This window comes from Diadema antillarum, unplaced genomic scaffold (genome assembly GCF_040938485.1).
Source record: "Diadema antillarum isolate AM-2024a unplaced genomic scaffold, OU_Dant_1.0 scf00000017, whole genome shotgun sequence".
Classification (NCBI taxonomy): domain Eukaryota; kingdom Metazoa; phylum Echinodermata; class Echinoidea; order Diadematoida; family Diadematidae; genus Diadema; species Diadema antillarum.
The window spans coordinates 3,541,385-3,566,176 of record NW_027270906.1 but is presented as its reverse complement, the minus strand read 5'-3'; the positions used below and the strand labels follow the sequence as shown (position 1 = coordinate 3,566,176).

General features: G+C 37.6%; 2 protein-coding genes across 5 annotated transcripts in view; both read left to right on the top strand.

The window, feature by feature from the left end:
- The window catches only part of LOC139725767 (piezo-type mechanosensitive ion channel component 1-like), a 77,059-nt gene extending 64,672 nt beyond the window's left edge, over positions 1 to 12,387 (top strand). The window contains exons 10-14 of the mRNA XM_071636853.1: positions 714 to 776; positions 7,200 to 7,424; positions 8,766 to 9,026; positions 9,614 to 9,752; positions 12,329 to 12,387. Of these exons, the coding sequence (XP_071492954.1) occupies positions 714 to 776; positions 7,200 to 7,424; positions 8,766 to 9,026; positions 9,614 to 9,752; positions 12,329 to 12,387 (747 nt within the window). The remainder of the gene's footprint in view (positions 1 to 713; positions 777 to 7,199; positions 7,425 to 8,765; positions 9,027 to 9,613; positions 9,753 to 12,328) is intronic.
- Positions 12,388 to 13,999: 1,612 nt separating this feature from the next.
- LOC139727292 (piezo-type mechanosensitive ion channel component 2-like) overlaps positions 14,000 to 24,792 on the top strand; it is a 65,089-nt gene continuing 54,296 nt past the window's right edge. For 3 of the 4 annotated variants that reach the window (XM_071638256.1, XM_071638270.1, XM_071638249.1), the window contains exons 1-7: positions 14,000 to 14,451; positions 15,148 to 15,296; positions 16,548 to 16,703; positions 19,173 to 19,309; positions 20,733 to 20,890; positions 22,414 to 22,599; positions 24,430 to 24,519. In XM_071638256.1, coding sequence (XP_071494357.1) covers positions 14,296 to 14,451; positions 15,148 to 15,296; positions 16,548 to 16,703; positions 19,173 to 19,309; positions 20,733 to 20,890; positions 22,414 to 22,599; positions 24,430 to 24,519 — 1,032 coding nt within the window. In that variant the 5' untranslated portion in view covers positions 14,000 to 14,295. The remainder of the gene's footprint in view (positions 14,452 to 15,147; positions 15,297 to 16,547; positions 16,704 to 19,172; positions 19,310 to 20,732; positions 20,891 to 22,413; positions 22,600 to 24,429; positions 24,520 to 24,792) is intronic. The other variant, XM_071638263.1, reaches the window with a different exon arrangement.

The window sequence follows — 24,792 nt, the reverse complement described above, 5'->3', positions numbered from 1 at the left end:
AACTGAAAGCCCAGCTTTACGCATCATTCTGGCCAGTAACGTAAAGGGAGAATGAAATCAAAGTTAAATCACAGATAAAAGTAAACTTAATAAAAAAAGAATTATCAAATTAAATCATTATTCTCATAATCATCATTATTATCATCTTCATTGTTTTGTTTGTAATGAAAGGGTCCTCACTAATGTTAATTATGTTCGTCAGCAAAAAAAGTCTATTTTTTTTTGCCCATCTGAAAAGCTACAAATGTGTGTTTGCTTCCATACAATATATCCAGCTGATGGCAATGCACATGAAATCAGTACAAATATGAAAGCGTGTGGATCATATCCATATCAGTGTATTTATCATCACCTAAAATTCATCCACAATTTATGGAGACAGACTTATTTTCTACATATAATCTTATTTCAAATATATAATTTTTTTTTTCATGTCTTGTTTTTATGCATCCTCATAGATCATGTGTGCAATCAATGTCTCGTGCAAAAAGAACTTTGTGCAGCTTTCAATGTATGTTTTCACTAAACTTGCATATTGCTCTTACTTTGCCAATTTGGTGGGATTGAAGCTTAGCTCAAGCTGTATTGATAAAGTACAAAGCTGTGTTTGTTTGCTTGAGTATACAATCAGTTTGAGTATGCATTTGTCTTGTTATACATCGATGTCCCTGTGAAATACACTTTATGTTTGCTTATGTTCTTTTCCTCAACAGGAATATGTTGAATTTGTCAGACACAAGAAAAAAGGCAGAAAGCCCAGAGATGGTGAAAAACAGGTATATTTTCTTTTTGATTTATTCAACTTCATTTCCCTGGGTTATGGTGCTCTGCATATATTATCCATCGCGTTTCCATTAGTTCACCTCAAGTGAGAATTAAAAGTGTCACTGCTATTATTCATAACTGTTATATTGATCACCATGCGTCTTCCTCTCTTTTGTCAATATTAGGATGAAATTTGCTTCTGTGAAAATCATTTCAGATGATCAATTTTGAAAACATTTAAAAGTGGTGTGGAAATCAGTGCACATGCTGCTTTCAATATCTCATCCTTAGAGGTTGCTGAAGGCATCATGTTTTAGGGTATCCATCCATCTGCCCATTTGTCTGTCCAAACATCTTGTTTTACTGTAAGTTAAGCAAAAACACGTGGCAGATTTTTGTGCCTGGATCAGGAATGCTGCATAATTATGATGTACGTATTCTGATTATATTCTGGGCCAAATCCAACAAGGTTCGTGGTCACCTACCCGTAGCCAAAAGTGACATTTTCTGTGGTAATTTCATTAACTACGAATTTCTGACGATAGTATCATTATGTAGGAAGTGTAGAAATGAGTACCGATGGAAGATAGCAAAATTGTGAAACACTTTATACAATTTTACTTACCATATATACTACTACACTCGCAAACAGATCGAGAAATTTGTCGGGGGTGAGGGAAATATTCCTAGTTGAGGTGGGAAGTTGCGGGAGAAGTTTTATGAGAAGTTTCGTGGGAAGTGTGCGGTCACACTAGTAAAACTTTGAGATCTTAAAGATTGCAAACTTAATCTTCTTGATCTTTTGCCAGTCTGACCACCCCTATAGACTGGTTGGGCACATTGCTTGCTTCACTTTCCTTTGTATTTATCATAGTGAAAGTTGACTGCCTCCTCTGATATGATAGGAGTCAGGTAAGGTATTCTCGGAGCAGTTTTGGAAACAAAGCAGTATTTGAAGGAGAAACTTGTTAAAGTTTGCCCCGGATTTTTTCCAAATGTTAGCACTATACATTCTACATCATGTAGACTAGCCAAGTGAAGAGATTATAAAGAGAAACAACATAGAATTACTGCAGACAATGTATCACATTAAGAAAGAAAAGGAGGGAAAAATGAACAAGGACTGTGTCATAACCATTTTGTCATCATTAAAGGACAAGTTCACCTTTATAAACATAAGGATTGAGAGAATGTAGCAATATTAGTAGAACACGTCATTGAAAGTTTGAGGAAAATCAGACAATCCGTTCAAAAGTTATGAATTTTTAAAATTTTTGTGCAGCAACCGCTGGATGAGAAGACTACTGCAGTGTATGAATAACTTGCGTACAACAATATAACGAAAATATAAAGAGAATTTCACAAAATTCCATCTTTTGAAAAAAGTACACATTCCCCTAACTCGTTACCGACAAATGTTATGGGCAATATTATTCCCCCTGCCTTTAGAAAGAGGCAAGTCAAGAGCTCTCTTATTATGCGAAAAAAGTGAAAATATGTTGAATTTTCTTTTACATTTTCTTTATACTGTTGTACGGATATGACTCACAAGCTGTAGTAGTCTCCTCATCCAGCGGTTCCAACACAAAAATTTTAAAAATTCATAACTTTTGCATCGATTGTCCAATTTTCCTCAAACTTTCACTGATGTGTTCTACTAATATTGTTGCATTCTCTCAATCCTTATGTTTATGAAGGTGAACTTGTCCTTTAAAGATAATCTCAGCAAAAAATATCCATGAAACTTCAGTAGTAAAAATACATCAAGACCATGTTAATTTTACAAGATGCTTCCTTGCATTTGATTATGGGAACCCCCCCCCCCCTGCACAACTTTATTTTTTTTTTCTTGTACTTTCTCTAGATGGTACATTGGCTTTGATACTATCAGTTACATTTATCAAAGTATCCATCTCTATTTACAGGCATGACAAGCTTCACAAACAAAAGTTCACCGATTTATTTATTCCACCACCTTGATATCATATCCTAGCATTTTACCTGCTTATATATACTCAGCAAATCCCTTTCCCTTTAATCTGTAGCTGCTTGTCACATCAGAATTCAGCGGTTCGTTTAAATCCAAACCAGAATTAGGTAGATTAGTTCACAAGCGTAGACATTTCCCGTATAATCAGACATGTGGGTGTTCATGCAATGACAAACAGCCTGTGCTTATACTGTGCATTTAATCTGAAGTCCCCCCCCCCCTTTACATTATTGTTGTTAATATTTTTGTGAAGTGGATGTTATGAACCACAGGTTGCAAATTAAGATGGGTGGTGCTGCATAGACAACAGACGCTCTGTATCTTCATCCCCTTAATGAGAGGTTGCGCTCTGTTGGAGTTCAGTCAAAAACAATTTGATATTAATGTTTAGCTCTATACCCAGTGGTTCACTGTAGCTTAGAGATAATCAATTCATTTACTTTCTGTTCAGATTTTGGTTGTGTATCCTAGCGTGTCAGTTGTTCTGAGAACAAATTGAGAGAGAGAAAAAAGAAAGAAAGAAGAGAAAACACAAAAGGTTGGGTTCAGAATGGTAGAAATGTTTGACTATTGACTCCAGACCTGTATTTTCATTTTGAAAGTTTGCCTATGTCAGATTTAAGTTTACTTTTAGGCCTGTTTATGTTATAAGCCTGTTTGAAGTCAGTGATTGTAATCCACATCAGCCTCTTACTTGAACAAAATCATTGTAAGAACTCTGGTTTTGTTTAGAAATATGGTATGTGTATTTGGCTAAAACCACCACAGAAATATCAAATTTTTTAAAATTAGACTGATGGTACATCCTTTCAGAATCTTCATTTGAGTCTTAGATTTGGGAGACAGATTACGATTCTATGACACCTGTGAATACTTCTGTATCCAAAGTGACAAACATGTTTTGACTTTATAGGATAATGTAATGACTGTAAGGGTGTAGTGTGGTAAAGTATGCAAAGTACTTGTTTGTTTATTTGAGTAACTTCATTGTGAAATTTGGTTATTTAAAAACCTTGTCTTCACATGCATATAGTAGTATGTCTTTACCAAACCATTGTAAAATTGAAGGCAAAATGTTGAAGTTCAAGAATGCTTTCCTCAAATCAAACAAGAGGGTAATGAGTCACGTATGAATTTTTGTATTTACAAAATCCTGCTACAGTGCTAAATCTTCACAATGAACATTTGTCAATGGTGACAGCAGCAATAATTGTGTTTGTATGTAAAGAAAGCAAAATATGAACAGGTTCTGGTCTTATTCTAATTAACCATACAATGTAAGTCATTCAATAGTCAGATTAGAATTAGAAAGATTAAACTTTGAAAGGATCTGTTCACAAGAGAATGAATTTGATGTGGTCACAGTGCTCCTTTTGGCAAACTTTGAAATGCTTTTATGATACGAATGCTCTTCTCTCTCAGACCAAAGAACCAAAAACTCATTGAATCATTAGCTCATCTGTTGGAAAGGGACAGTGATTGTTTTATTAGGTTTACACCAATATTGAATGAGCTTTCTTCTGATATGTCCATTTTTTACATTTTTATCATTCCCTCATAAAAAAAAAGAAGCACATGGCAATGTCTTCACACATTTATATTTGGTGTTTCTTGTTTTTCAATATAAGATCTTTATATGCTTAAACATATTAAATGAATAATTAAAAATCTTAGATCAGTGCAATGTAGTTTTTATACCGCACCTGATCAGAAGGTCCAAGCCCATGAAATACTACTGTTTCTTTCGTCTGTCCTCTCCTCATTTTTCTTTCCTTCCCATAATTCCATGTTGCCGTTCATAAATTTCACAGAAGACGGAGCAGGTGCGTGTGACAACTCCTTCAGATTAGAACAGATTGTTGCCTTCACCCTCCCATCCCATAAACCTTGTGCCTATTGGTCATGCTGCCGTCACATTTTGTGCATGAAATTTTCGTCTGTCATGCTTTTACTTTGATTTCAGCAGCTTACATCGCCTTAAAATACATGATTGTTCTTTTCTTCCAGGAGCTATTACTTGTACCATGTTTGCTTTTTCACTGTCTATGAAAATTACTGCACTCTATGAGTTTGTTAACTTCATGAACTTTATCTCATTTGTAGTCTCCTCGAGACAGGAGTTTTGTGTTGATATACAAAGTCATGCTTCACATGTATGGGTTACATTATTTGTGACTTTGCTCTTACTTGTATAAAAGTCATTGAATGTTGCAATGATATGGCTTGAGGCTTCTTCATTTCCACAGATAGGAGTTCAGTGATAGACATACACACATATTGATTCTCCACTTTTGCCTTTCATTGTAAAGCTTCAAATCACACTCTTTTGCCATTTTTTTTTTTGCCAATTACTGTCATTTCATCTCCATTTTTCCAGCACAGATCAGTAAAATTGACCTTCACATGTTCACAACTTAATTCAAAATCCAGCTCTTCTTTTTCTTTACATGAAAATTTGTTATTATTATGATAATTTTTAGTATTTATGGGCAAGTTATCGAGACTACCCACAGAATTCTGTTCTTTCCATAAATCCCATTCTAATTCTTCATACACAAAACACCCATGAGCCATGGTTAAAAAAAAAAAGAAGAAGATACAGCCTTAAAATGTATCAGGTATCAGATCGTATTTGTTGGTATCATAGGAGCTATCACCCTTCATAGAGTTTGCATTGGTATGGTACTGGTATATAATTGTTCAGTGGGTCTGGAACTGAGACTATACTGAACTCTTAATGATTCTGTAAATCACACAGATTTGCATGTACATTAATTTTGAGTTTTATTATTGTTAGTTTGAATTGTTTACATGATAGGTTGAAATACAAAAAGCCCTTAACGTACTTGATTTCTTGATGTTTATCAGGTCCATATTTTAGCTCAAAGTGATGAACCTATTATATTCACTTGTCCTTAATCAATTATACATGGCATTTGCTATTGAGCAAAAGGATGTAGAAAATATTATCGTCTATGGTAATCATTTAATTGATAAATGGTTTTAAAGTACACATTCTTCAAGCTTCTTTGATTCTTTGATTCATGTCAGGCTTGTAGGGATGATGATAATCTAGATGTTCAGTTTTCGATGTAGGATTTATGCTTGGAAAGTTCTACCTTTCTCACGAACAGTGATGGAAAATATTGCCGTAATGCAGGTTCCAAAGATCATTTGTAGACAAAACTGCATCCTTCAGAAATTTGTACACATATTTAAAGGGTATGAAAAAGAATACTGGCGTGGTAAGAGTTTTGACATTGCATAAGCTGTGTCGTCATGATGCATTGAGAATATTCAGCTGACCAACGCTAACTTGCAGATGAAAAGACAAAACAAACTTTCTTTTTATTGCACTATCTACATTAACACTCTCTCACATTTTCCTCAAGATTCACTGTCATTTTGAAGTTGCCTTTGAGTGCTTGATGTATAATCTTGATTGTTTGTAGAAGATATCTGTCTCTGATGTGTCATGTTTGCATGAATAACAACAATAACAAGCTGAAGGCGCTACCTAAACTTTTGCTATTAACTTTCCATTCCTTTTTGAAGTTTATGTCACTGCAACATTATTTGATTGTATGTATGTGTTTTGTTGTGAAGGACTTTGCTTCAAGTCTGCTTCTGTGTCTTATGCTTATTCCAACACTTTTTATTCTGCTTTCATGTAGTTATTATAAGCTTATTCTTCTCTGCTTGGTCTCTGCTGTTTTGCTTTTATTTACCCTAATGTCAGAAATCCTGATTTTTCGTTCAAAGTTTGTATGTGCATGAATTAGGGAAAATAACATACAAATTGTATTCTTCATTGCTGATTTGTTGTGGCAATGAAATATTCAATAGTCACTCTTTCTGTATATTCAGTGTTTTTGTGTCTGATAGTTCTCTTTTATGTTGGTTAATTTATTTTGTGTTTGTATAATTATGTGCTCTTATTTATCCTCAAATTGCCAGTTGTTTACAGTCTTTCAGCAACTAAAAATATTTAAATTGTGTACAATGCATAGGTGCTTTCTATTTCTTATGTTCTTTTTCTCTGCATGAATTATTGTGAACTGATCTGCTTGCTTTTTTGAGAAGATCAGCAATTGCTTTTTTTGTTTGTTTTCTCTTATATCCCCATAGCATGAATGAACCAAACTTTTGAGTATTATTCTTCTTCAGGATATGAACAGCATGACCTGAATATTGCATCATTTTGAGCAATTTTGTTTATTTGTGTATTTATTTGTTTGTCTATTTGCTGATTTTTTTTGCTAGTGTATGATCTCTTTATAGAGGTTACAATGTATCATCTCTGTGTAGCTATGTCTGAATCTTGAAATGGCTTCTTGTTGAATTTGTAGAGTTTATTACAACAGTAGCAAACCAGATAGTGTATTTGTGGACAAATTGTGAGTTGAGAGAGGTTGAAACCAAGTTTGTTTCCTTCGCCCCACAGCATCTGGTGTCCGAGGCCGGTCCGTCGTACCACACAATGGACGACCCATCCCAAGAGCAGCAGCCTGTGGAGTCCGCCCCGCTGACCACTACAGATGGAGGGGAGTCGGCCTTGACCAGTGGGGACGAGGAGGGGCGGAGAGAGGGGGTCAAAATGAGCCCCTTCACCACGTTTATTATCTTCCTCACCAAACAGAGCTACATCGCCGGTCTCATCCTCATGATGGTATCCTCAAATACTCTCATCACAAAACAAACAATTGTCATCCTGTCAAACTTGTGGCAGTGGTCGTCTCACTGCAGTGACCACCTGCCTTAAAAGCATAATTTACCACTTGCATATGAAGCAAAAACCCAGCATTAGTGCTTTAAAATAGTTCTAAAATATGAGTTAGGGATAGAAACAATCACTGTAAAAATTAGAATCTGTATAGTCGATGTTCAATATTGTTAATACACAAAATGTGAACAATAGTTATAATAAAAATTTTTCCTGACCAAACCTTCCACAGTTATAGTTTATTGATAAAAATACTGATATCTCCTCATATTTTAGGCTTTATTGCGAAAATTCCATATATGGTAGAATGTTTTGTGATACAACAGACCTACACATATGCATCAAATGTGATATCTTGAATATATTTTTTTAAATCACTGCTCCCAAAGGTAAGTAGGACTTTTAAGCCGCCACGCATCACGAGGTGACACCTCCTCCAGTGGCCCCTGCTGCCCCTGTTGTTAGTGGCCACCTCCTTTAGTGGCCTCTGTTGTAGCATCCCCCTCATTAAGTGGCCCCTTCTAGTAGAGGCCTCTTCAATTAGTAGCCCATGCTGTCAATTCCTATAAAACGTCTCAACGCAATCTCACTCCCAAAATAGAACAGCATGCATTGAATTTCTCTGCTTACAATACATGGTTAGAGTGTTTGACTTTGATGATGATAACCATGGGGGGGGGGGAATGTAATGACCTAGTATCAGTAGATAAAGGTCAATTAAAAGTTTGATTATTAAAAAAGTAAAAGCAGAAAACAAAAGTTGAATTATTACTGCATGACTTGAAATAAGAAAAACTCAAGAATAGACCAGTTTACAAGTTTGATGAAAGACTTGGTTTGGGTCATGGATAGAATTTGTTTGTGTGTGTGTGTTTTGTTGTTGTTGTTGTTGTTATTGGTTGGTTTTTTTTGGGGGGGGGGAGGGTTTAACTTCCTTTGATGTAAGCTATAAATTTGAGTGCTTGGTCTATGTTGACCTAGTTTTATGTACACCCCAAAACTCACTCAAACATGCATGTACACACAACAGCACCCAGAGACTCGCTTGCCTTACCTCTACAGGAAAGCAATTTTCGATTTTCTTCTTGCTGGTCTTCAGACACCTGACTAAAACAAGAAAACAAAAGAAGAAAATTAATCATTGTTCATCAAGGTATGTGTCATACCTACCAGTTATACAGACTTTACTCCCGTGGGGTAGTGGGATTATATCATCACCAAACTGCACCTGGGTGTGGTCTCTTCTTTAACCCTCCCCAAAACCAAACTTTCCTCCCCCGTCTCCAGGCATGGAGCATCGTGTACCTCAGCTGGCTCACCTTCGTGCTCCTCCTCTGGGCCATCCTGATTTGGATCATCCCCATCAGCTCCACCCGCAGCCGCTGCCTCTACACCTCGCCCCTCCTAGTGATCTACGCCGAGCTCATCATCATTGGCACCTTCGTCTACAACATGAATACCAACCTACCGGTAGAAGCGGGCGGAGTCAACCTGAGGGAGGTTGGATTCATCCAGTATGAAAACCCCTTCATCCCGCTCCTGGCGCAGGTGAGTTTTCGTCGGCTGGTCCTGCCCATACTGTCAAAGTGTGCATTCAGCCCTTAATAGTTTCCAAAGCATGCCAGAATTTGCCTTGAGGGGTGATTGAACCAAGCCAGGAACTGTCCCTTCCATGGTGGACCACCTCATGCTTGAACTACATATATGCATCTATGCAAATTAGGAAGTGATGATGATATCACCTCATGGTATGAACTTATATCGTGATTGAATTTTTTGTACATGAAACAGAGTACTGTGAAGGTGGATATATTCGTGCGACTAATTTTTCGCACTTGGCCAGGTAAGAAGAGTTTCGTGTGTTTTTAATTCCACAGTCCCCAGACATCAACTACTGGAACATGTGGCAAGCAAAAATATTTGTGTGCTTTTATTTTTGCGTTTCTTTCAGGTCGCGCGAAATGTGCGAAAATATCAACACCGTGAAAATTTCCACTTGTACGGTATATGTTGTATCTTTCACATCAAATCATTGTAGTCTTGTAATAACCTAGCAACAATGAGTTTTAGGGTATATGAAAGTTTATAGTGCTTTTCCAGTTATTTTGACTCACCTTTCTGCCCTCTTACTACAGTTGGCCTTTACCGTCATGTTCTGGCTCACGTTGCGCCAGTTTATGCGAGAGAAACGACTTCGTAAGCACAACGTGGATGAGGGAATCGTCCTGCAGCCATTTGGGGTCATCTTCTCTGGCCCCAAGGATGAAGTGGCTGGTGAGTTGAGACTATACCTCCTTCCATCTTGCATTTCTGTCTCAGTGGATGCTAGTCTGTCCCTTTAACTCATCATTTGTGTCCTTGTGCAAACTTGCATATCATATTTGGATTGCAGTGGCAGTCTTTAGGTTATCTAGAAAGTAGATTCGTAGTTTTGTTGAGGATGACCAATCATGGTAGATTTAGCTCTCTGAAAGACCAGGTAGCATGGATGGTTTGATTGAATTGATTTTCATTCGCTGCCCACCGGGGTACATTTGAAAATTATGAATAGCACACGTCAGCCATGTGTCAGCAAATATGTGCATCAAAGGATGCGCTCATGGGTATTGGTCAACTCCAGTCAAGACTCTTCAGCAGTGTATGTACTTACATCAAGATCAGTGATAAAGCTGAACACAATTTGTTACGGGAATTCTCTAATATATCTTAGCCAGGCCCGCCTTGCCACTCCTTGGTATCCCCATGCTACCAAGTCTTTAGTGTGAAAAACTTGTCTGTGCAACATGCTAATGCTGTAAAATGCTTGATTTGGTATCAAAATTGTTACAGTATGAATATTGTTGCAGTAAGAAAGCAGGTATTTCAGAGTGATTCGTTGAAAACATTTTAGACTTGCCAGAGTAATTTTTCATAATAGAGTACACCCTTTGCTGGCTTCAAGATGTGATACATTCTGCTACCGTATAGCTTCCATTTCTCTTTGGATTACCATGTCCTTCACTGGTTTGTCTTTCACTGTCTGTCTATCTATCTGTCTGTATGTCCATCTGTCTGTCTGTCTGTCTGCCTATCTGTCTGTCTGTCTGTCTGTCTGTCTGTTTGTCAGTCTGTCTGTTTGTCTAGCTACCTGTCAGTCTGCCTCTGCCTGTGTGTGTGTTTATCTGCCTGTCTGTCTGTCTATCTCTCTATCCTCTCTTTCTTTTCTCTTTATGTTCTGATGCTCTGCTGTCATGCTTAAGTAGCTAGACATTGTAAAGCAATGGTCGATGTGTTGAATTTTGTTTGGCCACCTTTGACATGGCAATGTGATGTACAGCTGTATTAAGTGTGTAGTTATTCTCCCCTTGCTGACTGGGTTTGAATTAAAGATAATACAAAGTTTTGGTTGGTACCTCAAAAGTTTCCCTGAGTTTCCTTGTCTTAGTTTGTGTTTCAGGTTAAAGTACCTTTCATATAACTAACACTGTGAGACTTACTCGCCCCAAAGTGCTCTCATGTCTTTAGTAATCATGCAATAATGGTTTCGTACCAGAGCAGAGCGGTCTCCGAAAAATTCGAATGAGCAGCTAGTTTGACTCGATGCGGTACCGCGAGAATCAATATACACGTATTGTACGAAACCATTATTGCATGATTACTAAGACATGAGAGCACTTTGGGGCGAGTAAGTCTCACAGTTTTAGTTATATGAAAGGTACTTTAACCTGAAACACAAACTAAGACAAGGAAACTCAGGGAAACTTTTGAGGTACCAAAACTTTGTATTATCTTTAAGAGTGAATTTTCTGATTTCCTCACATGTCATTCCAATAGGGCATACAAAGAGCAATCAGAGTGTTAGTTTGAGTGTTGTTATGGTAGATTTCATATGTAATAATGACCTCACACCTTACTGATCTATTCCAATATCAAAGGGTAAAATTGCTCGGTTTGTGTATCTAGCTGGCCCCAAATTTGGCAACATTTGACCTACTAAAATGTTTTCAGTTGAGAATGGCTAACCATGCTTTCCTAATCAGAATGACTAATGTTGAATGGAATAAAACTTTAGAGTTTTGATAGCATGCTATTCCTAAGAATCGCTGGAATGCCACCAAACTTTCGGAGGGACCCACAGAAAGAAGGATTTGGAGATATGAAGTTTGATTGTTGTACTCATGCAGATCCACACATTCCCATGATTGATAATCTTTCTATATTTCTCTTCTTCGTAGTTTGTGTTTTCCTGATTGTGTTGCTGACTTTGAAGTCGATCAAAGAAAGGCATTGTGTTTTTTTTCTTCCAAATCTAGTTTGCTTTGCTTTGTCAGCTGAAAATATCTTCACAAAAGAAACATAGGATCAAGGGCAGCTATACAGTGGGGATATTAGTTCATGAGAATAAATTCTAACCGCCATACCAGCGATGAGCATGTGTAAGGGATCAGTACCTTAGCAAAACAACTAAAAGATTATGGAAAGTTATGTTGGGGACTAAGTACAATTTCTATGTGTAAAAGCATTCTGAATCCCCTGAATCCCATGTTTTCATTCCATTTTATCAGTCCACACAGTATAAGGAGAAAAGATGAATTGGTGGATTATGCAATAAGTCAGGTGCAATGCTGTATGTCAGTACATAAATTAGCTATTGTTGGGCATACTTGAAACACCCAGTCATGGTTGCAATAGGCATTAGCATAAAAAAAAGAGCACCCAAACTGAACAGGTCTATAAAGTGGAACAGTTTGAGTGAGGAGTTCACTGGCCATGGTACAGCAGTGTAGTGGTTCCATGACACAAGGGATAGTGTCATATGATTATTTTGTGCTCATATGATGTGGATTTTCCCCAATTTCCCTCGAATTCAGGAGAAGAAGATGAGCCAAATCTCTTTGGTGGGTTTTCTACTAGATATTTCTTTCCCTGAATGTATCATATCAAAGTCAATGCTTGCTTGCGGGATGCATCTAAGTTGATCAGGGTTTTGTGTCAAACTTACCCATATCAGAAGGAGTTCATTTCTCACTGTATACCATCCACCACCCCCTGTGGGTCATTTAAGAATGCTGCTGACACCTCATCTGTCACTCATGTAACTCTCTTTGGATTGCAACTGATGGCATTGGTTGCTTAAGTGTGTGTGATGTTGAATCAAGCAACTCATCAATTAATGCATTAATTGAAAAAATCCAAACAATAATGGTCATGCAGATTGATAGTTGAGTGATAAAGTGTATCTTGAGAAAAGAGAAAGTCTTTGCCATTCAAAAACAGAACCAAAAATGTAAAATGCTTGTTGACCATTTGTAAAGCTTGGTAAGAATGCTAGAATGTTTCTGTTTTTTGTCGTGTGGTAAATTTTGCTGTTTCTTCATAAAAAGTCATTCCCCTTGCTTTTCTTTGCCTGTTCAATTCATATGAGTATTTGTGTGTGTAATAATGTCAGTGAATAATGAAGTCATATCGTATCTGTGGTCCTATGTGTTGAATGAAACTTGCGAGTCATTGACAGTTAGGGCACTGACACTCTGCTCAGTCCACTATGCTTGCTGGGATTTAAAGGTAAAACATAGTTTTCATTTGCCTGCAGAAACTGTCAATATTTGCGCTAAAAATAGACACATCTGCAGAAGGATTGTGTAAAATAATGCTCTAATAACAAGTTTTCAGTTTGGAAACAATGAAAATGCAATATGTTAGCTAAAAAAGAAGTGTGCCAACAGTACTATTGCAATCTGAGAACCTATCCAATCATGATTGCTACGTAATTTTGAATGATTGATTTCTGTACGAGCTGAAATTTTCGCGGTGGTTTTATTTTCGCGAATTTCGCGAATCGCCTTCGAACCGGGAAAATAACAACACACGAAAATAACAACGCACGAATACTTAAGTTCAGTTAGACCCTCGCAACCGCGAAATTAACAACACGCGAAAATGTCCTCCAAGTAGCAATTCGCAAAAATATCTGTACGCGAAAATTTCAGCTCATACAGTATTCATAATTGATGAGTCAGGCCATAGCAGTGTCCATCAATCTTCACACAAGAGTGAATTACATGCAGCCTGTTGGGAAATACGATTGCTAGGGCTCGATCAGTCATAACGTAACATTCTACCTCCCCACTTCTGAACAGAGAGGGCTCTTCAGGAATAAAAGTGGGGTACACCTACTTTTATCATTTACACTGTTGATCTTAAAATACCCCCAAACAACTCATTCTCCTGGTAAATCGCGTCAATCTAAAAGCAATTCATTGCACAGTTTGATTCTCATAACTTTCAATTCTTGCAAGCATTTGTTTGCATGGAAGGATATCATCAGAATTGTCCATGAAGCTATTGTCACTCAAATTAGCAATTCTGGACTTATAATTGCATCTTAATTCATCGTCATGTACTAATTTTACATCAGATTCATTTGCAACTTTTTAAAGGCAAAGAATTTTTTTTTACTGTGTTGATATGACATGAGATGATTGTAATCTGTCTTTCATTAGTTCATCAGCTCTCCATTCTCAGCAAAAATACACTTGTTAGTTGTAGATAGAAGAGGAGGATGAGTTCATGTTGTACTCGTTACCAGTTTAAAGAGATTTATGGCTTTATAATGTTCCAAAAAGACATAAAGGTATGTTGACTAACTGTACCTCAACGATTTATGATTAATGTGGAGGGGAGGAGGAAGCTATTGAAGCATATAATAAGAAATCTCAATTCCGTTACGTATGATGAATAATAAGTCAAGACTTTATGATGTTCCATCTGCCGTTGCATCCATGCAGCTTTTGAGCAAAACGGGAGGAATCCACCCCCTCGGAGCCACAGCGTTACCATGACGTTCATGGGCAGCAAGCTTCAAGGCATCCTGAGTAAGTACTGGATCCTCCTCTGTGGCCTCATGTTCCTCATCATCAGTCTCCAGGGGACGGTGGACATCTTCAAGGTCGTCTATATGCTCCTCTTTCTTCTCATCCTCAACATCTTCGTGGTAAGTTGGAGAAAAAAAAAATCATCTTCATCTTTGCTACAAGTTTTGTCTAAATGATATTGGAGAAACAGATAAAGTATTTGACAATATGCTAGCGGCAGATCATTTTTCCAACCTTCTGAAATCAATTTCAATAACATGAGTGACCTTGAGAAAATGTTAAACTTTACGATCCAATGAGAGAAAATAATTGTGTGTCTCTGTGTAAGCAGAGTGGACGGTATTCACAACCCTGGTGACCAGATACTTTGTACCCCTCTAAAAAGATGAAATAATTCTTACAACCTTTTAAAAAAATGTCCTTCTTTTATACAATCATATGAAAGATGCATTGTATGACAAAAAGCATTCATTGCATGTTTTATTTTGTAAATCCTTGACATCATATAATTATATAATATTGCAGCTTTATAAAAGTTGACAAGAAATTTTCAGTCAAGGTTTACGCACATCATCTCCGAGTCAAACCTACTAAAGATTCTTGTGACCAATCCTGGACTAAGTTCCTGTCAACTTTCATTTCCTACAGATTTGTGTAGAGGTGTGCCATTGTCGTCGAATGGTCACCGATTTAGTGAAGCAATTTGTTGGTTTACCCAAAATTGACCACTTTGTTCAAATATGTGGAGAGTCAAGGACTGCATTGGAGTTTGGTCTTATCTCTAATAAAACGTTATTTTGCTGATCATGTGACAGATTTCGTTCACCGTGTTCCGCTTCATCCTGAGGGTCTTTGGCTGGTTCGTGGTTCTCTACTCTATCGCAGTTCTCTGCATGATCTACACGTATCAGTTTGAGGACATCCGTAACCAGTGGAGGGATGGCACGCCCCTTACAGCAGAAGAGTAAGTGAAGAAGGAATTCTGAAAATTTGGATTTGGTCTCCTTGTTCATGTTCTTGTCTCTGTCTTTGATCTTTTTCTTGTTAAAGGGATTGTATAGTTTTGGTTGAGACCAAACTTCAGGTCTCTAACATTTTATGGTGAGATAATGAGAAACCTCTTATGAAATGTGAAAGAGCATGTGATTCTGAGAGGGATTCAATGTTTATTTGATGAAAATTGGTTTTAAAATGGCTGAGATATCCAAAACGAAGCAATCCTAATAAAAGGTGGGACCAACCTTTTATTAGAATCACTTTGCTTTACTTTGTCTTTTTGGATGTCTCAGCCATTCCAAAACCGCTTTTTCATCTAACAAACTTTGAATTCCTCTTAGGACGGTATGTTGTGAATTATTTCATAGTTGGTTTCTTGGTATGTTGCAAAAAGTTAAGAGCCCAATCTTCATCTCCACCAATACTATACCATCCCTTTAATGCTGATAGGAGAGGAATGCATGTCTTTAATCTAACTGGAAGACAAGTACATGGTTAATAAGTTGTTTTGGTTTATTAGGCTAGTAGATGCTCTGTCTCCAATTCAGTCCTAGTGAAACATCAAATGGAGAGCATTGCAATCTCAGAATGATGGGAAGCTTCCTTACTGTTTACTGTTTTGTTTTGTTTTGTTTTGTTTTGTTTTGTCATGTTTTGTTTTGTTTTGTTTTGTTTTGTGTGTTTTTTTTTGTAGTAATTTGGTGTTAAAGGGATGGTATAGTAGTGATTGAGGTGAGGATTCAGCTTTTAATGTTTTACGAGATGTTTAGAAACCGCTTTATAAAAATGTTCAAGAGCATACAATTCTAAGAAGAATTTCAAGTTTATTCGATGAAAATCACTTTTGAAATGACTGAGATATCCAAAAACAAGATAAAACAAAAAGTTCCTAATAAAAGTTATAGCTTTTTACATTTTATTAAAATGTTGTTTTGTTTTTTTTTGATATCTCAGACATTTCCAGACCAATTTTCATCAAATTAGCTGTGAATTCCTCTAACAATTAGATGTTCTTTCGTATTTCATAGTAAGAGGTTCATCATTATCTCGTAAATACACACAGAAGCACAGCACCATCTAAACCAATACTATACCATCCCTTTCAGATATGGTTTTTGTTTTGATTTGCTTCTTTAATAGATGAAAGATCATGGGACTGTAACCTTATGACACGCTGTTCTTTGGTTGTGATTTATTTTTCCCTTTCTTTCTCCCTCAGACTAAAGATCCTGGGGTTGCAGCATTATAACGACGTGTCCGAACTCCTGCTGGTCCTCCTCATCCCAACAGCCTTCATCATCCTGGTCATGATCCAGCTCTCCTACTTCCACAATCACTTCCTCGACATTAGTAAGATCTCCAACGAGGGCTACCGGTGAGAAATGATGCTACCTCAAATCCTCCCATCACTCAAGCATTGTCTTCTGATAAACCGTCTGTACAACAATGACCTGGATGCATTGAATATATGTGATGTTTTTCCTATTCTTGCTCCGTTTTACCCCACCTTTCCGTCTCCTATTCTAATGGTTGGGTATACATCACTTCCGGTATAGCTGGGGTGAAAACAAACAGCTTGCCTGTACAGTAAATGCGTAGTGCTGAGCATGGAGTGTGAATGCTGTGCATGTACATGCATGTGGTGTACAAATCTATGTGGTGATACAGACAACTGTTTCGGTATTCAGAATCCTCGATCTAACATTCTTTTAGCAATAACATTTCTTGTGGCTATCAGAAATGTTAAGATGGACCATACCTGACAGTTTTGTGGCATTTCCAGCCAATTATGGATAAAAAGTAGATAATTTCATGTAAAGAATATGCTGTAAAAAAAGGCTGCTGAAAACTGCTTATCCAATAGTGGCAAGCCGATGGAGTAAAATGAGGTCAAAAGGGGCCTGAGCTTTCCATCCCAGCAGAATGACCAAAAATAGTAATTTTGTTTCTGCTAGGATCGAATGCTCAGGTCCCTTTTAAAACATATTTTAATTGTGCACTGATCGTGGGTTTGTTTTCATTCCAGCTGCTGCTAATTACCCGGATATCCAACCATGAGAATTTTTTGGTCTGTTTTTTATTTTAGCAGCTTAGCAGTCACATGAAAAGAAATCCGTTCATACTCAAATTCAAAAATTTGACCCAAAATTTGACACATGGATGCTTGATGGGAGTAGGAGCTGCACTGGATGATTTTTACAAGGGGTGTTAGTGGAAGATGAAACACAATCTGTTTCTTTACCAAACACCTGTCAATTATAGATTTTTACTCCACAAAGGAGATATGGTTCTCTCACATTCATGCACATCTGAACCGATATCTGCATGTCAGAGGTTATCCTGGTTATACTTTTGTTATGTACGTCGTGTGTAAGGAGTTTTCCTCCCTGCCTGTCTTTTTTTTTTGTCTCTCACACTCTGTCTGTCTGTGTGTCTATTTATCTCTTCTTTTCTTTTCTTTCTCTTTTGCTGTTTCTACTTCTCTTTTCTATTTTGCTTCTCTTGCTTGTATCTACTCTCTCTCTCTTTCTGTCATATGTTTCTTACTTCTATTTTGCTTCTCTTGCTTGTATCTACTCTCTCTCTTTCTGTCATATGTTTCTTACTTCTATTTTGCTTCTCTTGCTTGTATCTACTCTCTCTCTCTTTCTGTCATATGTTTCTTACTTCTATTCTGCTTCTCTTGCTTGTATCTACTCTCTCTCTCTTTCTGTCATATGTTTCTTACTTCTATTTTGCTTCTCTTGCTTGTATCTACTCTCTCTCTTTCTGTCATATGTTTCTTACTTCTATTTTGCTTCTCTTGCTTGTATTTACTCTCTATCTCTTTCTGTCATATGTTTCTTACTTCTATTCTGCTTCTCTTGCTTGTATCTACTCTCTCTCTCTTTCTGTCATATGTTTCTTATTTCTATTTTGCTTCTCTTGCTTGTATCTACTCTCTCTCTTTCTGTCATATGTTTCTTATTTCTATTTTGCTTCTCTTGCTTGTATCTACTCTCTCTCTTTCTGTCATATGTTTCTTACTTCTGCCAGCCATGCTTCGTTTGTCTAGCTTGTCCATCTTGTATGTACCATCTCTCGTACTCTTCCTTTTTCTGATATGAATCTGCTGTCTATCTCTCAATTTCAATTTTTGTTTTATTTTTTTCATTTTATTTGCATCTATCATTATCATGATGATGATGATGATGATGATGATAATGATGATGATGACAAACAGCCTCTATATTGAGCCACTTGTCTGTAATGCCAAAGAACATTCAAAGGCTCCCGGCCCCCACAATATGTCACACATTATTCACAAAGTTGCTGGGAAAGGTAGGTCCATCTCAATGGTATGTCCCCCCAAAAAATTACAACAAGAACCTTTGTAATGATTACTTTAAAAATAGTGAATCAGTCCAAATACAATTTCAGGGTAAGAAACTATAACTTACTACCCACATCTTACAGAAAACCCCATCCAATTTGTTTCAGTGGTCAAAGAGAAATGAGGAATTTTGTAGAGCATGTCAGAAATCTCTTCCCTCCAAGTTCTGTCCATTGTGTTCACACACTATACAGTTCCAAGAGCATCTATTACACAAATGCTAAACTTGGAAGAATTGGACCCATGACATGTTTTACAACAATCCTCATATCTTTGTAACCACTTAACCAAATTAAATGGGGTTTTCTGCAAAATATAGCTAAGATGTTATATTTTGAGACCCTGAAGTAGCAATTAGACAGTTTAATCACATTGATAGTTTTCAATGCGAAAATCCGATTGTAAATTTTTTTCGGGACATACTGTATTTACTTTTTTCTCATGCCTATCATTCATCTTGATATCTACCAGTGCCAGTCATCTTGACAGGGCGGAGGAAGAGGAGACGGGTGGCGAGGAGGGGCAGGAGGAAGGGGCGGGGTCCAGAGAGGTCGCCAAGGTGATCATTGATGACACCGGTGAGGATTCATCCCTGCACGGCAGGAGCAGTGAGTACATTTTGTCGGAATGCAGTCAAGATACTCAAGATTCAGAATATTTCCAGGAGGGTTTTGTTTCTGCAAATTTCCCCCAAGTTAAAAAAAAAAAATTGCAAATTTAACAACCTGCTAAAATGCTGCCCTCTGTTAAAGTGAGTTTCACAAATGAGAGAGATGTACGTACTGTTACATGCAACATGGGCGAGCAGCAGCTGCACGCAGATGTGTAGCTTACTATGTGTACACGCAAGCAGTTTAATATTCATGCCCTCTACTGCAAATTTAACCACCCATGAAATTATCTCCCGATACGTGAAATATTATGCCCTAGTCCTTCTTTGACAACACATGTTTTGTTGTCTGTAGTCCTTATATGTGTCTGTTTACCCTTATATGTTTATCTATTTTTTTAATTACTTACGGTTTTTAATATCTTTGTATTTTTGTATTATTTTGGATTGAATCTTAATTTTCCTCTAAACTGTGCACCTAAAATTGTCTGTATTTAGTGCCTTATAAATGTGTTGTATTATTATTATTTATTTTATTCTATTCTATTTTATTTCATATCATTTTATTTTATTTTATTTTATTTTTTGTGTATGACAAAGATTCTTCTCAAGCCCTTTTGCCCCCATTGTACTCCACTGGCTCTCTACTGTTGGATAAGCAGTTTTGCTCAGCTTTTTAGTTAAAAATATTCTGCCTGTAAAATACTTGGCGTCTTCAATAAAGTCATGTGTTCAGGCATCTTCCATCTCAAATAAAGAGAACTGTGCCGTGGTGGTACCAAGGTATGCTGCATAGAGTGTTTCCACCTCCTGTTTTAAAGTGCGCCCTCTAAGGTTCCCTATTGGATTGCTTCGCTTATGTAAAGCATTGTTTGAGATTATTTGGCACCTGTATCATTTCTGATGATTTCATGAAACTATACTTTATGTAAACTGCTGTTATCGAACACAGATTTTGTTGGCACACTGGCCTAAGCTCAAATGACAAGCAGGTATCAATACACTTTGTTTGCCTGTGTTTTTCTTTGTGTCAAATTACAGTGGACTCTCAAAAATGTCTTTCGTGCAATGAGATGCAATACAATGTCTTCTTTTCATTGTAGAGGAAATTCATTCTAGTTTGGTATTTGATATTCCTATATACAGCTGTACTTTAGTCCTCCTGGGGGATATTATAGTCATCTGTTTTAAGATTATGTGAAGTGCATATCAACGTTCCTGATTTTAGATAAAATGTACTTCCTACAGGCAGTAAATATCACACCAAGGCGGAACAATGAATCGATTTTCGAAACATACTGAATAAGTGTATGGCAATAAGTAAGTCAGCAAGGACTTTGTGAAGGATGTAAGCATGTAATGTTGCAAAGTTAGTGGTAATTAATGGATTAACACTTTGTTTACAAACTTTCCATTACCAGGTGCAACACCCACGCCCACGTTCAAACAGCAGGTGGTGAAGGCATATCGCTACTTCAGCAAATTTGTGGAACCAGTTGAGATGTTTTTATGGCGACTGCTGGAGATCCACATGATGAAAATTGTCTTCTTTGCCATCATCCTGGTGGTCACCATGGAGGTGAGGTCCACTACTGTAAAAATTGAAAATTTGTGCTTTTTGGCAACATGAAGCTGGTTGGAAGTAAAAGGGTGCAAAGTTTTTGGTCGTTATGTGTAATGTTATTTCATATTTTGGAATTTATGGTAGGTATATTGCAGGGGTGTAACTGTTACGTTATTTGTAGTTTTCTTGCCAGTCCTGTAGCATGGATGAATATGCTGTTGTCATGCAAACCGGTTATCTTTAATTGTAGTATGTGTTGCCAAAACCCCCAGCCACGGTAGCAGCAGTGAGCTGTTTGAAGTACTTCCTCAACTTTTCACCAAATGGAAAACACACAAAATTCATCTTACACAGTCTAGCACAAAAAATATATTACTAGTGCAAAACTTTGCCTCCTTTCCTGGTATCACTTCATACATTCCTGCATGTTGCTTAGGACCAGTGTTTAATGCAATGTGTTGGAGGTGGGCAAGAGGGGGTTGTTATTTGGGTATGCCAATACTTGGAGGTGGAAATGGGGAACATTGCTTGAAATGTTGTCCCGAAGGAGGATATTTTTATCATGTATAAAGAAATGGTAGACGAAGGGAAGCAGCACATGATTAGATTTTGGCAGGCACTTTGAGAGCCTACTGCATGCACAAAGCGCAAAGACACTAAAGCTGGATATAGTCGTGCACAGGTACCTAACTAATTGTGTGCTTGTTGGCAGCGCTGTAAAAATGGCTAAAAAAACAGAAAGAAAAATAAATCTAAAGTCAAAGGTATGCAATGTTCTCAAAGGTCTTTGACTAACCCTTATCATATATTATGTGATGATTTCTGTTGCCAGGAAATATGATGCAATATTAGGTACCCTGTGGTACCAAATGTGTGTGATCATGCATGAGTGCGTAGATGATCAAGTGTGTGTTACATTATCGCCGTGCCGATTTATGCCGGCACTGATAATGAGAAAATAGTCACCATGACAACGTTACACAACTGTATGATAATGGAAACAAAATGGCGGTACACAATGCTGTACCCCAGAGCCTTCTATTACAGAGTTTGGCCAACTTTAAACACAGGCGCCATTTTGTGCCCACCAAAGAGGTTCTATATGTAATAGATTGCACGCTCGCATATAGAAGCGGGGCCAATTGAACGACCCGCTGCCATTAGCAAAGAAGTCGAGAAGTCGAGCATTCACGAAGGTACCACACTTTTCTGGTAGTCGACCTCTTTCGTGCGTGCTCGCCACTGTTCAATTGGCCCCGTTTTCATTTCTACGCACTGAATGATGAGCGCTTACTCTATTACATAATATTATAGAACCTCTCTGGTGGGCACACAATGGCGTCGGTAGATCGAAAAACTCATAACAGGGTTGGCCAAACTCTGTAATAGAAGGCTCTGCTGTACCCAAATCATAAAAAGAATATTTAACTGGAGGGTGTGAAAAGCTGATTTATCAGTCCTGTGTAATGTTGAATGGTGGGAAATGAACAAAGAAACAAACAGTTAATGCCTTTGTTGACCACGCCCTCTCATATCAGGTGACAGCGGTCAATGGGATCCTCCTCCTCCTCATCTTCCTCCCCATCGTCTTCGAGTCTCTCCACCGCCTGAGCTGCATCATCTCCCTGGTCTGGATCTCACTGGTGGTGGTCAGTAAGATGCTATTCCAGCTGGAGTTCAGTGTCTTGTTCTCCAACAGCACTCTGACCAAGGACTGTGATCAGGTGAGTTTGACCATTGATTTGACCACTGAGATGAATTTACCACTGAGATGAGTTTGACCACTAAGATGGGTCTGACCTCTGAGGTGAATTGTCCATGGTGATGGGTTGACCACTGAGGTGGATTGACCACAGAGGTGGGTAGAACATGAGTTTACTGAGATGGTTTAACCACTGACATGAATTAACTACTGACTTGGATTGACTACTGAGGTGGGTTGCTTACTGAGATGGGTTTGACCATTGAAGTGGGTTGACCACTAAGTTGGGTTGACCACTGAGATGAATTAACTGCTGAGGTGGATTGACTACTAAGGTGGGTTTGACCACTGAGATGGGTTGACCACTGAGGTGGGTAGAATACAGAGTTTAATTTGACCACTGACACTGGTTTGACTACTGAGGTGAGTTTACTGCTGAGGTGGGTTTGACCACTGAGGTGGTTTGACCACTGAGGTGGGTAGAACACTGATTTTGGTGTGACCACTAAGACTGGTTTAACCACTGAGGTGTGTATACTGCTAAGTTGGGTTTGACCACTGAGATGGGTTTACCACTGAGGTGGGTAGAACACTGAGTTTGGTTTGACCACTGAGATGACTTAACTGTTGAGATGGGTTGACTACTGACTTCGGTTAACTACTGCGATGGGTTGACTACTAAGTTGGGTTTGACCACTGAAATGAGATGACCAGTGTGATGGGTTTGACTACTGATGTGTGTGACCACTAAGATGCATTAGCCGCTGAGGTGGGTTGACTACTGGGGTGGGTTTGACCACTGAGACCACATTTCAAGAAATTATGACATTTTCTGAAGTTTGTGGTTTTGATTATTAGATCAGGGATGTGAGAGTTCAGAGTTTAATCTCATTTCAGAGTTTTTATTCTCCCAAACCCCACTTATCAGACTTTTTTTCTACCTTTTTTTTTTCAGATCAAATGCACTAATGCATTTTGCAGTTTAATGCACTTCATTAAAAAAAAAAAATAAGTTTCAGAATTTTTAAGACATTTTTCTGCAAGCCCTCTCTCACACCCTTGTTAGATGCATTATAGACAGGAGTGAAATTATTTATTTATGTGGGGCTGCACACTAACTCATTTTCCCTACTGATCTGAACCTGAAATTTACTGGTCCTGTACCTTCTTTTCTTTTCTTTTTTCTGACCAGTAAATTTAGCAAGCCCTCAAAAGTTGCTGGTCCGACAGTGTTTCTACTGGTCTGGGACCATCAGACCGGTGCCAGTGTTCAGCATTGAAAATTTTATGAGAAGTTCTTCATTTTTCATGTAACATTTATTGTCATTGCAAGACACATACTGCAAAGGAGCATTTTGAATAAAATTAGGTTTTCTTCAGACAGAACTAGTGATGACACAGTTATCTTTATCCTTTTTTTGCTATGGAAAAAATTTAGATTTCTTTGTTCTTAACAAGTCAGTGGAGTCTAATGCAGCTATTCTTATCCAGGGTCGGTTTAGAAAAACTGCGTTATGTTAATGTTTGCCATAAGAAACGAGACTCATTATTCTGAATTATTGATTTTTTTATTTTTATGCAACTGATTGACCAATTGCTCTTCATTGATATAATCAAAAACTGATTAATCAGTGTTAAGAGTAAAAATTACAGTAAGACATTAATGTAGGGCAATTTGGCTATCAGTTGCAATAACACATTAATTTGTACTACTTGTTGATGTAAGGTGGGTTAATCATGCCTGAGCACTTTGTCTGAAACAATGTATTCTTCAGATATGATTTTCTTGTGTTTTTGATACATGTTGCTATGTTATATTTGTGTTTTTTTTCTTTCACTTTGTGCTGATTAGAATGAGGACTTCCCCCCGATAGGAGATTTCAACATAACAAGCTGGTTTGGGTATGAGAAAGTTGACTACAGCTTCTACGTGTATGTGGAGGTGAGTTTAGATCCAGTCATCTAGGAAACTCTCTTCTTGCTGTCTTGAAATTATCTCTCATCTCATTGTAGATACATTTTAGTCAGAGAAAACAACCAGAGAGGCCTAATGTTCTTTTTAAAAAAAGAATCACAAACTACTTTGGATTAGAACATAATTGTGACCATGCTTTATTTGGAGAAGCTCTGAGATTTAGGATTCTGAAAGACTATTGGTGGTGTTAACCCATTGAGGACAGGCTGATTTTGCTGCAGCACGCATTTCTTATAGACA